The sequence below is a fragment of the Stylophora pistillata genome, chromosome 12 (genome assembly GCF_964205215.1).
Source record: "Stylophora pistillata chromosome 12, jaStyPist1.2, whole genome shotgun sequence".
In the NCBI taxonomy this organism is placed as follows: domain Eukaryota; kingdom Metazoa; phylum Cnidaria; class Anthozoa; order Scleractinia; family Pocilloporidae; genus Stylophora; species Stylophora pistillata.
This window is the reverse complement of record NC_142530.1, coordinates 26812965-26830464: the sequence shown is the minus strand read 5'-3', so window position 1 is coordinate 26830464 and position 17500 is coordinate 26812965. Positions and strand designations below refer to the sequence as shown.

The window sequence follows — 17500 nt, the reverse complement described above, 5'->3', positions numbered from 1 at the left end:
TTTGCTTAAAAATTCCTCTTTACGGTGTTTTAAGACAAGCAAGTAATAGGTTGATTCGTTTATTGGCCAACCGAATGGAGATATTGGATATGCGCCAGATTTCAAGTGTCGTTTTCGGAGCGAAGCAGCTCGACTTACGTTAAAAAGACCCACCGACTTGATCTCAGTCGGACAACGTCAAATTCCATGCTAGGCAGTCAGAGGTAAAGCATAATCGATTGAGATATGAATACATAATTACTTGTTGCCGACTTTGCTCACAAACAATCGACACTGGGTTATTCTTGGCAACGGAAAAACACACCGTGCGAAGATTATCAGTTGTGACGTCAGTCCCCCGCTATATAAGTGACAACATTCCATAACACCTGAAAGACTTTGACGTACGTGCACAAGTTCTTGTAAAAAGGAACGAGAGAAAAACTATCGTGGGCACTCAGTAAAGTAAGGAAATTCTTGGCCAAACTTTTCATTCTTAGATCACCTCGCTTTCGTGGGAGATTGTCGAGTGTTGTGCGTTTTACCCTGAGATTGTTAGTTCGAAAGATTGATTAGCGCCGAAGAGAAAGAACTGTTGAACCACTTAAAAGGCTCTCTTCTTGTTCTACAGCGCAGTGCGTCAAGATGGGTAACTCATGTAGTGGTTTGCCTCCTGATTGTGAAATAATCGTAAAGACGGGTGATGTGAAAGGAGCAGGAACGGACGCTAATGTTTTCAGCGCTCTGTACAACGAAGATGGCACTCGGTCGCGTGACTTGAACCTCGACTGTAAATGGAAGAACGATTTTGAGAAAGGTTCCGTGGACCGATTTAAAGTTCACTGCGGCCTACCACCAGGTCGTTTGCACAAAATTGAAATGTGGAGGGATGACAGTGGTATTGGTGATGACTGGTTTGTTGAGTGGATTAAAGTGAAGAAGCTTCATACTGGTTCAGACGAGGTGATCTTTCCCTGTAACCGATGGGTGAAAGCAGAACGAAGGCTGGTTTTGACAGAATATGATTGTGTACTACCACAGTTTGACGAATGCAAAGAACAGCGAAAGAAGGAACTAGAAGATAAGAGAGAAGTTTATCGATTATCGCGTAAAGCCCCCGGCTTACCTAAACAGGTTAGTGGTACAGTCTCAATTGATGTTTTTTGGAAATCTTTTTTTTTTTTATTGTACACTTTAAGTTCTCAAGATCACTGAATTTCAATTTTGTGGTAAGTATTGGAGCACTAATAGTCGCTGTTACGCAACAGATCCTATACATTAGCAAACTATTTCACAACTAATCAAAGTTATGTAACCATAGGTTTCTTTACTCAGCCATTAAGTATAATATAATTAAACGGTTGGTTAAATAAGTTACATAACAAGTAACGAGGTTTTGCATTGTTTTGGTTTTAGGTCGAAAGTTGTCCACGGGACGAGAGTTTCAGCAATGACTACAAGGTACTGATATCAGCATGTGAACATTTATTTGGTTATTATAATTTTTTCTGAGGTTTTCTGGAGCTTAAAATGGCTAGTTACAATAACTCAACATATGCACCTGAAGAAATATTTCTCTTGGTTAATTAATACCTTGTATGTTTGAGTACCATTTCGCTACGACTTTTTTACGACGGTTCCTTGATTTGAGAAATCTTTCCGTAATTAAGTGATCGATTTCTTACTACGAAAAAGTTCTTTCCCGTATTCTGCTATTTAAATTCAAATTACTTCTTTTGAAACAAGGTCCCTTTTATTCAGTGAGTTCTCAAGATCTCGGTGCACTGGACACATTTACTTTCTTTCGGTAAAGTGTACATTGTTCTAAGTTTGACGTAGGTCCTAAAAGCGAAGAAAATTAAACAAACAACATTGAACAAAACAATATGAGTTGTTAAAAATTAAAAAATTAAATGAAGAGGTAGACAATACCTGTTAATTATATTCATAATGATTTACAGATTAAGCGAAGTTTAGGGTTACAATAAAAATATTCCCACCCCACTTATAATTCTTTATTACTTTTCAGTGATTGAGTGAAGGTAAATACAACATATTGGAGATAGTGCTTATTGCTAAACACCTTGATTCTCAGAGAGTCGACTCAACTTCTCCTTTACCTGTGTGATTTACTTGCATGTTTTCATAGTCAGATAATTTGAGAATCATAATTTGAAAAAAAATAGCAAACATTTCCTTTATCTCTTTCGTTATTACTTCTTGTATCCCCTTCACTATTTTCATAAATTACAAATAAGGATTAGAATTTGATCCTGTTATTGAGCATGTTTTTGCGGTTTCTCCTCTATAGTGGAATATCCAGCAGACCAAGTACAAGTTGGCTGTGAAGTGTAAGCTTGCAAAACTAACTTCTGATCCCTGGGAAACATTAGATGACATGAGCAATCTCTACAAGGGCAGCCTTAACTTGCCTTATGTAAGTTCATCTTACCTTGTATTAGAAATGAATGAAGAAAAATTGAATTTTAATTTTTTTCAATTTGATCATAATTTTATTTATTTATTTTCCTAATACTTGCTCTCCATCTATGCGATGATTCTTAGCAAGAAATACCCACCCATCCCACCCTAGGGGAGGACATCCATCACACAGTAATCTCGTGCATGGAAAATTAATGTCTCCTGCCCCTAACCCTGCAGGAGACAGGACCTTCATTTATTTGTCCCTATCCGAGAAGACTAGAATTATCTAACCATTTCTTGATGTTATAGAAAGGTAGCATATTCTTCTCAATTATTTTTAAGACCCTGAGTGTTGGTCCAGCCAGGGCTAAAACCCTCCACCTCCCGCACAACAGTCCAGCACTCTATCCATTGAGCTAACCAGGAGGCAGTTATGTTAAAGGCAGTTAATTTCTTTGTAGGGTTATTTTAACTGGAAAGAAGACTCAAACTTTGGTCGTCAGAGGCTTCAGGGGTGCAACCCAACCCTCATCAGACTTTGCACAGAAATCCCTGAAAAGTAAGACATTTTATGAGTGGACATGACTTTTGTAAATGGTTAGTTAGTTGTTATTCTTTAGTTTTTCACTGAAAGGTTATCTCTGCCTCTGGAATGTAAAGGTAGTACATGACTACCTTAAAACACTGGTTTAACTCACTTGTTTTATAGTCACGGCCCAACTATCAATTAATACTTTAAGCAAAAACTGGAATACAATAAATCCCTGGTCAAGAGGAAAAACTCTCTGCAGGGCATCTGACAGGATGCAGTGGTGCAGATCCACGTAATTTGCCTACTTCCGCATCCTTGGGGCATTTTTCCGCATAAAACTAAAAAATTTCTACATATAAGTGAGAAAGCAACAGCTTACCATCCTCAGAAGCAAAAATAGATAAAAGATTGATGATTTTGAAGAAGTTATTCACCCAAAACAGCAGCAAAAACACGCTTTTTGCTTGTAAACAATTTTAAACCGCCATGTGTTCTATGCATCTTCTGGTAATGGGCCTGGGTTCTACTTTTGTTTTAATACTGATTTCCGGTGTCCAGTTTTCCTCATTCGATTTAATGGCTGGTTACTAAGCTTCAGACAACTTGACAACAAAAACTATGAAAAAACTGCATTGAACAAAGACATACTTCATAAAGGACTAAAATTCTCGGTAAGATGTTAAGGTGTATTTTATACGTTGGAAAAAGCCAAGGGAACAACTTCCCAGTTAAGTTTTAGAAATTTCCACATAATTGTCACTCTTTTCCGCATAATATTGCCGAAAATTTCCGCATAATTTTCCATTTTTTCCACACCCTATCAGATAGTCTGTCTCTGATAAGACTCCTGTCATTAATTTATCAAATAGTTCCCCATAAATAGCTCACTTTTTCAAAATTATGATTCACTTATTTAATATTGACTTGTTAAATTAGAATCCATTTGGCAAAATGATAACAATGGTATCTTCCAGTTTCAAGGTCACAGCTGAGATGGTGGAACCATTTTTGGAAGGGACTACACTAGAAGAGGCAATAAAGAATAAAAAGATCTACATCGTGAACCTGAAAAAACTCACAGAGATCATGTGTAGATTTAACAGAGTGGTGAGTGACATGTACATAAAAACCATAGGAACTGAAAGACCCATCTCTCCTAATCCTAAGCAACAACAGTTTATTCACGCTGTAGTTAGTTTTCAATTCTTTATGGTCATTTTTCCCATGGCCTTCCTTTGAGTTGAGGAAGTTTGTGTACCTCATAACAAAGCACTACTTCAAGAAAAAAAAAACCAACAAATTAAAGAAAAGGAATACTACTGACTCTTTCTCTTGTAGTTTCAATATCACTCTACAAGATAAAAGTTTAAAAATGTCAGAGGCAACCAATTTCTCTAAAACTCAAGATAAAAGTTATTTAGCTGAACCTCATAATGAGAATCCTTGATTTAATGTATGAAGTGTGTTTAATTTTGTCCCTCAGATCTGCAAACCAATGGCTTTATTCTTTGTCAATGGCAGAAATGAGCTGATGCCCATTGCAATCCAGTTGTTCCAGAAGCCAGCTGACCACAATCCAGTGAGTCTGTATAGGTTTGTTTCTAGCCCCAGATACTGTAAAAAGGAAACAAAAAAGGAAAAGAAATAAGGGAAAAATGAAGTTGTCATTATTGGATGAAATTGTAACAGTTCTTATGAGCCTTGAGAGAGCTACTGAAATACAGGCATGGACATAGAAACAACTTTCCTGATAGGGCCATAGAACCCCTTTAAGCTGTATGTGTTAAGACTGACAAACTTAATACTTTGGTTGACATGGTTGTTGTTGTTGTTTGTGATTGGTAGGTTTTCTTGCCAAGTGATCCCAAGTATACCTGGATGCTTGCCAAGATGTACTACAACAATTCTGATGCAGCTTTTCATCAGTCCTGCACTCATCTTGGTGAGGAATATTTGTAATGAATTTATAAACTCGTATTGAAAGATAGGAGAGATTTTGTGCCATCATCCTTTTAATTTCTTATTGATCCTCTGATGGGGAGGGCGCAGGCCTTGGGTGATCGCTATGATGCATCACCCAAATCAGTTCTTGGCCCTTATGTGAGCCTTACCTGAAGTCATGCTGGTCATGATTGTTAAGGAGGTACTTGTAGAATTTAACAGTTTAGCCACTGGAATAGTGGAGGACCTTACTCTGAATTTAAAGTAGAAATTAGTTGGAATTACAGTTGGGAGAAGTTTTATAGAATTTTAAGGTATTTGATTTTACCATGATGTTCATTCATAGGTTTCACCCATTTGGTAGCTGAAACAATATGTGTGGGAACTCATCGTCAGTTGTCACCATCGCATCCTGTTTTCAGGCTGCTTGCTCCTCATTTTCTTTATCTCCTGGCCATCAATTCGTGAGTACCTATCATATAATCATTTATTGTGAGATGTAGCCAGTGGAATTCTTACAATCTCCTTAGTAGATCAGGAGATGGGGGGGGGGGGAGCTGTTCATGTTATCAGGACACTGTTCATGTACACACATCATTTTTTTAATTTGGTAGATGTTTGTCTATACTGTCATCAATCTATCATTTAATCCACCCTTTGTTTAGAGAGGGTAGCACACAATATTTAGTTTGTACAGTTACTAATGAGCCTGTGGCCCCCTTCATTTTCACAACTACTGTCGGCCACTTAAAAAAGTGGTTGTTAAAACTCTGCTTTAACTCTTACAGAGTGTTGGCTGCTAACTTTTCTACGCGTCCCTCAGAGTTTCTCTATAAAGCATTTTACTGGTCTTGAGATCTGGTTAACCAGATTTTCAACCTTGGATAGTGTCACTAGTTTATGAAATAAATCTGTTCAGGAAGGCCTATACTATTCCATTGTTATGTCAGCAATGGGAGACAGTAGTAGCAGCCTTGGAGGATGAAGACGTGATTTCTTCTCCCGTTCTTGGCAATGCTAGAGGAGAAGGTTTTAAGGAGGAGGATGATTTTAAGAAGTAATGTAGTTTACATATTCTGTGTTATGTCTAGTCTTGCTCTGGCCAAACTTGTGGCGCCAAATGGATGGATTGACAACACCATGACAACTGGATCAGGTGGATTGATGGAACTTGTCAGTCAGTGGTAAGTGAATATGCTCCTTATTTGTGTTCAAGTGCTTTGCGTGATACTTGATAGGCTCTGGAGTTATTTTCTTGCATTTATGCCACTTTTGTAATCTTTACATATGCCTTTAAACTTTTCTTTTTCCTTTTGAAATTTTACCAGTTGGCAAAACTGGAGAATGGATGTTGATGGATGGCTTCCCTCTGATCTTAAAGCCAGAGGGGTAAGTATTTTCAACACATTTCAAGTATTATCGGGTCAATTATTTGAATTTTATGTACCAATTTCAACATCAAATGTAACTTAATTAATCTGTATTAATCAAAGATACTCCCTTAATGGGATGTGAAGAATTTCATGCACAGTTGAGTGAGTGATGGTCTCGATGTGTTTTAAAGGTGGATGACAAGGAAGCCTTTCCCAACTACCCTTACAGAGATGATGCATTGCTCATTCATGAAGCCATTTATACTTATGTCAGGGAAGTCTTGGAAGCTTTTTATGGTGAGCTACTATGTCAAATGTTGTGTTGGAGCAATTTTTCAATTAAGTATCAAAAGTGGTGCGGGATTGCTTTGGGTTTACCTAACTCTGCTCCGTGATTGGTTCGCAAAACTTGCGTGATTCTCTCAGCCAATCAGATGTTATCCCGCACTTCAAGCAGATTTCTTGTTTTCACTTTGAGTTTTCATTGGCTAATAGCAATTTAAGCCATTGTTATGACTGGTCACTGTGGCAATATTGGTTTTGGTTTACCGGCATTCAGTGAATTTGTACTCAAAATGGAATCCCCTAACTCTCATTTTTTTAATATTTCAGACTCAGCAGAGAAACTGACGCACGATCATGAAATCCAGAACTGGGGACAAATGTTGGCCGACCCTGAAGAGGGTTTAGGAATTAAGGTAGTGTTAATTCTCCATAGATTCCTCAAGTTTTCAGGTTGTACTGTAACTGAATTGTAATTGAGCCACAGCTTGAGCATTGTAGAGCATTTTTTGTTTCATTAAAGAGTGACTGCATTTGTGTGTTTTACAGGGAGTGTTTGGAGATGGAAAATTTACAGATTTGGAAGACTTGATCAAAGCAGTGACCGCAATAATCTTCATCAGTAGCGTGGGGCATTCTGCGGCCAATTTCGCTCAGTATGATGAGTATGCTTTTCCACCAAACTACCCTGCATTCTTACGTGGAAAACCCCCAACAACCAAGGTAACTGGGCGGCTTCAATCTATCTCCATCCATCAGATGGTCGCTTTGATGATTATCGATCTTATTAGTATTTTATTATCCTTATTTTCTAAATTTTTTCCGAATTACTTACAACCGGCGACAAGTGGAAATTGTACTTATCGGTTGTTTACATGTTTTAGGAACCTTTGACAGAGAAGGATATCATCGACTCCCTTCCAGTCAAAGACATGACACTGGACATCATTATTGTAACCAAAATCCTCAGTGATCGCGGCACGAACGCTCTTGGTGACTTTGAAGTGCAGTACATGTACGACCCAAGGGGAACCAAGCCTGTTGAAAAGTGAGACATCTATTACCGTTAATAAACCTAGCTAATTTGACAACTAATTATTGTAATATGGTAGTTCATACTGTACAAGTCTTGGAACTGCGTGAAATCTCTTGTGTACTGCTTCCAAACAAGATACAAATTTAAAGCAGGCGTTCTGTCACTCAGTGGGTCCAGTCGGTATTGTGTGTATCTGGTCTTAAAGATTACCGTGTGCATTGTAACCTAGCCTTGGATATTTTACACCCTCAGTGTGCTGACAAACTATTATTGAAGGATCATAGTAGCGAAAATTCAAAAGGATTCACTCTGATCAAGTTTCAATAATTCATTAACCTTTCAGGTTGAGGAAGCGTTTGTTGGAAGTGAGTGACATTATTGCGGAGAGAAATAAGAGCCGACCTTTCCCTTATCCATATCTGGATCCCAAGGAGGTTCCTAATGCCATCAGTATTTAGCGACTTGGTATCCGCAGAATCCCCTGAAAATTGCAAACGACTATAGTCAGGAAATACTTCTCTACCTGCCGCCTTTCGATCCCTCATGTTGGACTGATGAAGAATGGATAAAAAGCAAACAAAAAGATTTCTTAGCAAAGCATAGTCCAGACGTTTTCTTTCCAAATTTGGAAATGCCCATCGTATAAGTAAGGAGCAATTTTCGGGAAGTTTTCGTAAAGATTTTTTTCATGCTCAGAACCCATCATAAATGATAAATCTTTCAGTTGATCTCTCAAACTGAATCTAAAATGGACGCTTAACCATGAGTTAACCCAATCGTGTGTTGAAACATCAATCTCATCGAGGTTTTACTACGTAAACAAGTTCTCAGATCATGAAGATTTAATCGATGTCAGTGGTACTTCATTCCAGACTTCAGACTTATAGGATATTTGATGGTATTTGAATTAAAAAGTATTCCTATCATGAAACTGATTATTTAACACAACCCAATTTTTTCATTCCTTAGTGCTTTAGTGGTTTAATTTTCCATTATAAGTGCTGATTTGTAAAATATGGAAATAGAAAAATCATGTACTCTTATCTGGTAACTACGTTTCGTTTAAACAGATTTATTTTTGCAATTAGAGAGAGAATCTCTTTGTTCAATGAAAAATTAGATTTAGCTTAAAACCTTCGCCTGTTATCTCATTTATTATTTTACTAAAGCGTGTGCAGGCAAGTATGTCGTGTATGACTATTGTAAAGCGAGCGGCTACCCTTAACGCTATGTAATGAAGAGAGAAACAGATCATCACGAAAGTTATCACACTAGGCCATGTTAGATAAATACTGTAAGAACAAATAAAGTAGTCTTGTAAGCGAGAAGTTTTATCATTTATACTGGATGCGACATTTGGAAGATGGTGCCGATTCGGGAGGTCTGGGTTTGAGTCCTGGCCGGCCGGGTCACTGTGTTGTGTCCTCGGGCGAACGGGCAGTACTGTCTATCTGGTAGTCAGAGGTTTGACTTAGAATATGAGTCGCAGTTTACTTAAAATTTGAGGTTTGGCTTGGATCATTATTCAGTACCTCTGCAACGCTCTCTGCAAATTTAAGAGGAACAAGGAAGAGTATACAAACTTCATCGATTCTTCATTTTCCTATCACCATCACAGCTTACTTAAAAGTTTTCCGAATGATTCAGCTGGCAAAAGCAGCAAATTTAAAAAGGTGGTAACTCGGCCAGCCACCATCACAAAGAAATTCAGCAAATCGTGGTTATTTTTTACACAGGGTTCTTGCCTGTAAGTATAACGCTTGGAATGTCGACTTTCTGACGTTGTTCAGTCCTATCGTTGACCTTAAAGTTTTTCAAATAGTAACACTGTTTTTGTCTTCTCCCTGAACCCACTTTTGCGCTCGTGGAGAATGGTACGATTCTAGTTACGACGTTGCAGGTTAAGTCAAACGTCAGGTCATTAACTTTTCAGTTATTTTTTAGTGATAAAAGGAGAGCGCATCTAGACAGTCTCCTGGGCAAGGTAAGGGTAGATAGACAAGTAAAAACCAAAAGATGTTGTCAGAATCGGTGATAGGCGTGATTGAGGAGTCCAAGTCTGGTTTGTGAAATCTGATTGGACAGTTTTATGCCATGATGTTATCAGCTGAAAGATTTAAGTGCGGTTCCGATCCGTTGGTAGCATTAACTCCTTGTGTTCGGTTCTTTTGATGTGTTTACGTTGTTTCCGAGTCCTTTTTATGGTGGTGGTTGCTTATGAATCAGGTTACCTCAACCTGACGTAGTTTTACTTTCCATTTTATTAAGCTTGTTGAGATATAAAGAGGAGTTATCGAAGTTGAAGTCGCTTTTATCCTTTCCTCACCCAAATTTTCTACGATTGACCGTTCACTTACGGCCAACCTCGGTATATAACCGCCTTTTCCTTATTGAGACCTATTTTTTTAGTTCCGGCGGACGGTCCATTCATTAAACAACAAACAATTCTCCACAGCGACAACGGTAACCAAAATGACCGCCAGACAATAGTCAAGTTTCCTGAGTAGGAAAAAAATTGTCCAAGCTACAAACCGAGGAGCCAGGGAGACTTACCAGCTTCATTTTACTTTAGAGGGAAAGTGTTTAAATTTAAGATACTCTGAACTTCATAAAACTAGTTGAAAATGATGTAAAGCGGCGAACTGACTCGTTTGTTTTCCTATCATATTTCTTCGCAACATTTATTTTTTTCTTATTCGGATACATTAAGATTATATCACGTATTTATCAAGGCTTGCTGCAATTCTTCCCCCCTCTCTCGTCTTTACAACCACACCCAATACTTCGAAACACATGCACTTCTCTGGACATGGTTGTTCTCTCTCGTCTGTTAGAGCTGGCAATTCGGAACCAAAACCCATCCCTTTGACTGCCCACTTACTTCAAATCTTCCCTCCTGATGACTTCTCCACTGATTACTGAGCTTTTCATGGTGAATGTTATACCTTATCGTCTTTGGAAACCTTCAGTTGATAATAATAATAATAATGATGATGTTAATATAACAATAATAATAATAATAACAATAATAATAATTATAATATTGATAACGGTTCATTGAAAGTGCTGCTACTAGGTGGTTCCTCTCTTTTTATTTCATCTGATAACTACAATACAACGACTTTACACTATTTACAATAAAATAAATGTTACAAGCATGTAATCATAAAATAACACATTCTGTACATGGTAAACAGAAAAAAGTTCGAAAAGCCATTCAAGATTATGTCTTACAAAAAAACGACTGTTGTTAATTGCTTCCTTAGCATGTACTGTTCCCACTTTTTGTGTTAAATTGATTTGAGCGCGAATGCATGGAGGTCAAAATAGTGTTCACGTCAAGGTCATGGATTCGAATTCCACTATATTATACCGAATTCCACTATATTATGCCGAATTCCACCATATTATGCCGAATTCCACTATATTATGCCGAATTCCACTATATTATGCCGAATTCCACTATATTATGCCGAATTCCACCATATTATGCCGAATTCCACTATATTATGCCGAATTCCACTATATTATGCCGAATTCCACTATATTATGCCCCCGTTCATCTCACTTGAAGACCTGAAAATTGCGCTCCACTCTCAGGTTGTCATTTGGGAAAATCAATTGATATACAAGTTATTTCTAATTGGGATTTTCAAAACCAAAAGGAACGTCTTCGTCTCAATATCCGAATAATCGAAATTGTAAACTGACCATTGTGGCTTAGATCTGCCGGCTGTCGTACTTTAAGGTGGAGCTGAGGTAGCCCACTCGGTAATCTTTCTTGTTTTCTTTGAAAACGTAGTTATCTTTTAGCTCACGCTTTAACAACTTATGTAGAATTCGAAGCACAGAAAAGACTGCCATGCAAGCTGACGATCCGGTTAATTTACGACTCTATGAGACGAAAAGATATTACCTTCATGTGAGCCTGAAGATGGCTTAGAATAAATTCGCCGGCTCCCAACGAGATTACGAAACACATTAAAAACCCGAAAAGGATCCAAAAACATCCCCCAAAACACTTTCAGAGTATAGTGCACTAAAAATGAGGCGGAAGATCCGAAAAATGATACTCTACTGTACTTTGTTCGAGCCTTTTAAGTTTAAACCCTTCGATCTAGAAGGGAAACCACCTGGAATAATTCATTTTATTTATCGATTTTTTACTTTCATTTTTTTCATTAACGGCGCTCCGTTCGTATACCGTAGAATCCTGATTTTTGTAATCCTCGATTCATGTTCGAAACTTTCTTTACATACTATATGGTTCCAACCAAAACTAATTCCCTATCTTTACTGAACCAAACCCAACTACGCTATCCCACCCAACCCACGAGTTTTCGAACCTTGTCGAACAAATTTTTCCTCTCCAGAATATTTGAAAATTCGATAATTGCGTTTTGTGTGAATGTTTGTTTTCAGGACACATTTTATCAAACTGAATAAAGGAGTAAAAGAAAGAAAGCTAACAGGAGAAATCACTCCTTTTTTAATCCACTAAGTGATTAAAGATGGCAATAATAGAATGTCTAGTTATTTCGTTGACACCGTTTTCTCTCTCAATCTTATTGCTGCCGTCCTTTGTTTTCGGACAGTTAGTTGAAAAAGTGCAGTGTGTTTACGATCAAACCACCAAAGAAAAATTCACTTTTAGAGTTATTTTTGATGTTACCGGCTGTCAAAAATACCAGGGTGATTTAGTCTGGCCATTTTCACTTATTTTAGCGATTTATCTGACATTAGAATTCGAAGGTTTTCTTTCCCTCCACTTGATCAGAATGCTAAAAGACATTTTCGAAAATTAAAGAACTGACATTATTAAGGCAGTAATTATCTATCTGTGATAATTCTATGGTTTGTTTGTGTAATAACGCATTCTTTACTTAATTACTAAAACAGCTGTCCTTTGGTTTTTTGTATGAATTAGACAAAACAAACTTCACCTCAATCACTTGCTCGTCGGTCCAGCCTGGGGACTCTTCAGTGTGGCAGGTTGGTTTTATCAGACGGCTTCATCACACTCCATCTAGCAACCTTCTAAATGGTGTAATACATATCTTATTTTCGTATGCAGTGTCAGTGTTAAATCCTGAATACTCAACTTGAGGAGCTTAAAGATAGCATCTAGCTTGAATTCCATACATGTAGATTAAATAAAGTCTGTGTATTTTAGATACTAAAGTGTTTTCCAAATGCACTCGATTGCCGAGAAACGCAATAGAAGGGCAGGCAATGAACTCTTTATTACATCCCATTGTACGATAAGATGTTATGTACGCATGCCTTCGAGTGTGTTAATTTTTCTGAAGAGTTTGTAACGAGACCATGAATTGCTCGTGAAGTGCAGTGTAATTCTACTCCTGACCACTGAACGCCGGCAATCGAAAAAGTACCCACATATCAGCGGCGGTCAGGTCCATTCTGTCATCACAGCCTATTGAACACAGTCTGGTACCTCAGTTTGTCAGGTTTATCAATACACATTCACTGGAAAGTTCCCTTTTTAATATTCACAAAACCACTACATTGTATCCTTACTCAACATGTAGACTTTTGCAGGGGGCATTTGTTCTTGACCCGGTAATCGATACAGATATATCTATCAGCTATTTGAAGGCTCACAAAATTTTTCGGCAAACTTCAAGCACTGACTCCCGCTGTTGACAAAGAGTCTATTTCCGGAAACGAAGTGCACACCTCGAAGTTAAATTTTAAAAACGAACTCAGAGCAATGAAAGTATTTCAGCAAAAGGTCTTTTTAGAGAGGAACAATTTTCACTTAAGGAACTTATATGTTCTTTAAAATGAAAGCCCTCTGCCGAAGCCTTGTTTTGAACCTAGTAAAGTGTTTGTAAAAGCCAGTTCCGTCCTCTCTTTGAACCATTTTCATCACCCAAGGCCGGCTCGTTTTAAGTCCACTGTTTCTCACCTTGTCGGGCCGAAGCTGTTTGTAAATATCACATTTATTGCCAATTACTGTAGATAAGGCAAACTATTAATTAAATTTGAAGTATCCATTGACACATGGTGCTGTAATCTTATTGGCAGGGCTCAACAGCTGAGTGAACGTAATTAGACAAGTTGACGGCCCGCTACAGAAAGCTGATAGGGCGTGTTTATTTTAGCCCATACCTACATAACTGTCTCTGGACGATAGCGTTGCGTTAGTTTATCAAGTTGACAGACGGTGGGCTGAGTTCTAACTTGAACTCGGGTCGCTTTCACAGACATCGTTGCCCTCTGGTTAAGCTTGTCCAGCTTAAGTTAATAGAACAGTTAACAGCTCCTTGGTGTAATCTCCGACCATGGGGCTCCCACATTATGAGAAGTCTCTCGCCATGACTCAATCAAGTAGAAAGTACAGAACGTCAAGTAGCTCGAAATCGAAACGTAAGAATGCTCATCCACATATGCAGGATCATAACCACGGTAAAGGCGATCAGAGAACCGTAGCAAACGTTCGTGAACGACAAAGAACGCAAGCATTGAACGAAGCCTTTAACAAGTTGCGAAAAATCATCCCAACATTGCCTTCAGATAAGCTCTCAAAGATACAAACATTACGCTTGGCTGCGCGCTACATCGACTTCTTGTGCCAGGTTTTAGGCAACAACGAAAAGCATCCGAACTCAGCGGCAAGCAGCTGCTTTATTGCTCATGAGCGGCTTAGCTATGCTTTCAGTGTGTGGAGAATGGAAGGAGCTTGGTTCCAACATCAGTAATAGGAGAGACAGAATTCCTTTTTCATGACCAAGAATGTTTTGACATGAGCGCTGTCTTCTATGAACTCAACACCACTGAGTGCACATTGTTCTCAGGCGATCGAGAAGAAACTTGTGCGGCACAATATAAAGCGTGCCCTTTGCCTAATATGAAAAACATTGCTAGCTTATGTGGAAAGGAGTATGAACCTTATGGGTGATTTTGAAAACAGAGACACTTGTAGGAAGAAATGTCTGCTCGAGAGCTTTGAGTGGTTTGTGTAACAATGTCAGACACATATCGGAAGCAAGAGATATAGTCTGCATAAACATTTTTATGTTTCAACGCATTTGTGGTTGGCTCTTTATAACTAAGTTACATTTAATCGTTGTACATTTTTCTTGTACAATTGTTCGAGACCTCAGTTATGACGTTTTAATGCTCGTCTTATTGTATATCTATTGTTAAGTGAATGTTTCAGTACCAGACTTTGTATGGCATCAGTTATTGTTAAAAATAAGCCTTCGCAGTAAGCTTCCTTTCCGATAATACCGGTGTTAGTTGTCGTAGACTTTTGGTAGTAGCTCTCGAGTGCAGTGTTGCATTTATGTATGGTAAACAGTTTGCTGAGACGAGATAATCCGCGAAGTAAGACCGTGACAGTATTTCATATTCAATAGAGCAGAGAGAAATATTTTGTGAATTAGTCATCGGAAGTCAGTGATAGAAATACATTCACAGAGACATGAAATTTTACGTGTGTTTTTATTATCGAGTGCCTTAAAGCTTTTTTAAGGAATGTTTTATATCATTTTATGATATATTTTGTCAGAAAAAATTTCTTCTACCAGGCTAAGGCAGAGGCGTAAGAGGTGAGAGAGTTTTTCACATCATCCAGTAAGGCAGAGCTGTTGTAGTTCCCGTTGTTTAGATTGATAAACAATTTCTCCCGACGCACTTTTTCTCCTTTCAATATAATTTTGTAAGAATGTCAGTTCTTAATACTTTCATCCCATCAAAAAAATCTAGATTCTCTCTCCATTATCTGTCTTAGCAATGGTTTTTCTGAGTTCAAAGCTACTGTGAGAGGCTAAAACTCGGTATGATTCTATGTCAGACCGGCGTAAATCTTTGTTAAATTTTTTTCTACCGTAAAATTCTCTCCTTTTTCGTGATCGGTAACCAAATTTCTTTTTTCCATAAAGAATCGCAACTTGGCTGTAAGCGTCTATGAGAAAAAAACTCGTCCCGTTAAATTTAACGCGAAAACAACTGAGCGAATTAGTTTGTCTCCTTTCAAGTCTTGAGGGATGACTATTTCGTGGCAGGTTTGTTACGGTACTCTCAGAGCAAATTCACAAACAATTTTTAGACTTTCAACAGCTTACTGAAGTTTCCATTCCTGGAGCAACCTTCTGTCATCTACTAAGAGAAATTTACCGCCTCGGCGAGCACTTTTCATTCCGCATGGTTTTGTGGACATCCTGTTGCACCCACGTGAAAGAAAAACAAATCAAATATACTGGGGCGGTCCGTGAATATGCTCAGATCTGTTATAAACTCATCAAACTTAGTTCGTAGCACATGGTTGCACCATGGTGCAGCAATAACTTGGTAATTATTTCCTAATCAGGCGTGATCCCGTTGGCTTGCGCAGGGTGTGATGCCAACTGATCAAGTACATTGTAATGGCGAGCAATTTTTAAGCCGTAAGTGATTTGATAATAACCCACAACCGAGAGGAAACCAGGATTGGGAGAGAGTAAGATTTTTCTCAGTGATAACTTTTTTCTTTTTAGAGTTAGATGTTCATGTCTTTTTTTAAGACTGAATATAGTTGGTGAGAAAAGGACTTAGTTTGCCCGCATTGTTTAATTTCTTGCTTGGTGCTTGCACTAGTGAAAAGATGTCTGATAAAAAATGTATCAAAAGTTCGATTTCGCCGCACGTGGTTTCTCTAAATCTATTGTCGACAAAGATTGACTGCCAGCCACGGCTAATTTGGAAACCAACATAATTACATCTGATTTCTCCATTCTAATGTGATGTTCATCTTGCTGTATTGAGGTCACAATTAGCACCACAATCGAGACACGAACTCTCCGACTCACTTACAGCGTTAAAGATCCTGCACTGTAAAAAAAAACCAGGCTTCCTGTAACATCGAAGGCGGTTTCTATGTTCGCGTTTCAACTAGCGTCGATTTAAAAGAAATTTCCTTCGTATCTAACCCAAAGGAAAAGATTTCCAGCTCCCGGAAAGACTTCTCAAGAACAGAATTGTGTTTTCGTAATCGTCGATAAATCGATAAAGCTCTTTAGTCTTGCACTGATAAATTAAAAGAAACTTATTCAGCGGTAACTGATGATATCAGCCCTATTTTGAAAAGAAGATAAGCTAGAACTGTTTAGCTGTGATTTCTACTAAGTGAATGAAGTGGGTAAACAAGTAGATCATCTTTAGTTTAACATGGTTTCTATGTTTGTTACCTAAATGTGAGAGAACGGGAAAGCAATTCACAAACTTGGATCTCAAATAAAAACCATGTGACAAATTGCTTGTTTTAATTTAACGTCGGCATCTGATTAAAGCTGATCTTAACAGTTATTGACTTTCAGTGAAATAGCCGTGGTAAAAATATTTCACTTAAACGACTGGTTCGGAACTTTGGATCTTCGTGTGAGTTTTGAATGGAGCATTCTTTTCAAGGAAAATATTGGAGTTAAATTTTGTCCAGCGACGTAGAAATCGTCTTCAGATTTTTATCTTCGTAGTCAGTTGAAAATAAGAATCCACCATCTATTTCAGAGATATTTCAGGTTTCCGAAGCAGTAGGTCAATGAAACTCAAAGAAGTATTGAAGAAGGATATTTAATATCCTTGTATACATAGGGAGTCACCGCTCAAGGATTATCCTTTTTGATATTTTTTACGAATGTTTTCAGGGCGCGATGCTAGAACATGCATGGACATGTTATCTCACCTCTGAATGCTCAAGTGAGATAAGCGAGTTTATTTTCTGTATTTTAACCATAAAAAATTTGATTTTGCGGCTTAATGGACGACACATCTGTAAAAGTAATACAGTTGTTATTGCGCGCGTGAAACGGCAATACCTCACGGCATGTACTGTTTTTTTAATGACATAGTAATTTGTGGAACTCTGTGTACAGTGACACTGCGCTGATGGGTTCCATATCAGAATTAAAAACTGTGAAAATTGCTAAGTAA

The 17500-nt window shown here is 38.0% G+C and overlaps 2 protein-coding genes across 3 annotated transcripts; both read left to right on the top strand.

The window, feature by feature from the left end:
* The first annotated feature begins 125 nt into the window (after positions 1-125).
* On the top strand, positions 126-8895 carry LOC111341264 (polyunsaturated fatty acid 5-lipoxygenase). 2 transcript variants are annotated; one of them, XM_022948230.2, is made up of 16 exons: positions 126-203; positions 611-1113; positions 1396-1440; positions 2291-2416; positions 2865-2962; positions 3910-4042; positions 4419-4514; positions 4781-4877; positions 5223-5340; positions 5968-6060; positions 6205-6265; positions 6441-6546; positions 6862-6947; positions 7081-7254; positions 7416-7579; positions 7911-8895. In XM_022948230.2, exons 2-16 carry the CDS (start codon positions 625-627, stop codon positions 8023-8025), a joined length of 2001 nt encoding a protein of 666 aa, XP_022803965.2. In that variant the 5' UTR covers positions 126-203; positions 611-624; the 3' UTR covers positions 8026-8895. The 2 variants fall into 2 exon arrangements, with proteins under 2 accessions (XP_022803965.2, XP_022803957.2); XM_022948222.2 differs by lacking the exon at positions 126-203 and adding an exon at positions 328-444.
* Positions 8896-13744: 4849 nt separating this feature from the next.
* Positions 13745-14435, top strand: LOC148719444 (twist-related protein-like). Its single transcript, XM_088740956.1, has one exon. The coding sequence runs from the start codon at positions 13873-13875 to the stop codon at positions 14287-14289; it is 417 nt and encodes a 138-aa protein (XP_088597082.1). The 5' UTR covers positions 13745-13872; the 3' UTR covers positions 14290-14435.
* The last annotated feature ends 3065 nt before the right edge of the window (positions 14436-17500 follow it).

Coding starts and splice junctions, on each gene's coding strand:
- LOC148719444 (XM_088740956.1), top strand. CDS start 13,873: ATGGGGCTCCCACATTATGAGAAGTCTCTCGCCATGACTCAATCAAGT.
- LOC111341264 (XM_022948230.2), top strand. CDS start 625: ATGGGTAACTCATGTAGTGGTTTGCCTCCTGATTGTGAAATAATCGTA. Junction 2,417..2,864: donor GCAGCCTTAACTTGCCTTAT/GTAAGTTCATCT, acceptor ATTTCTTTGTAG/GGTTATTTTAACTGGAAAGA. Junction 7,255..7,415: donor GAAAACCCCCAACAACCAAG/GTAACTGGGCGG, acceptor TACATGTTTTAG/GAACCTTTGACAGAGAAGGA.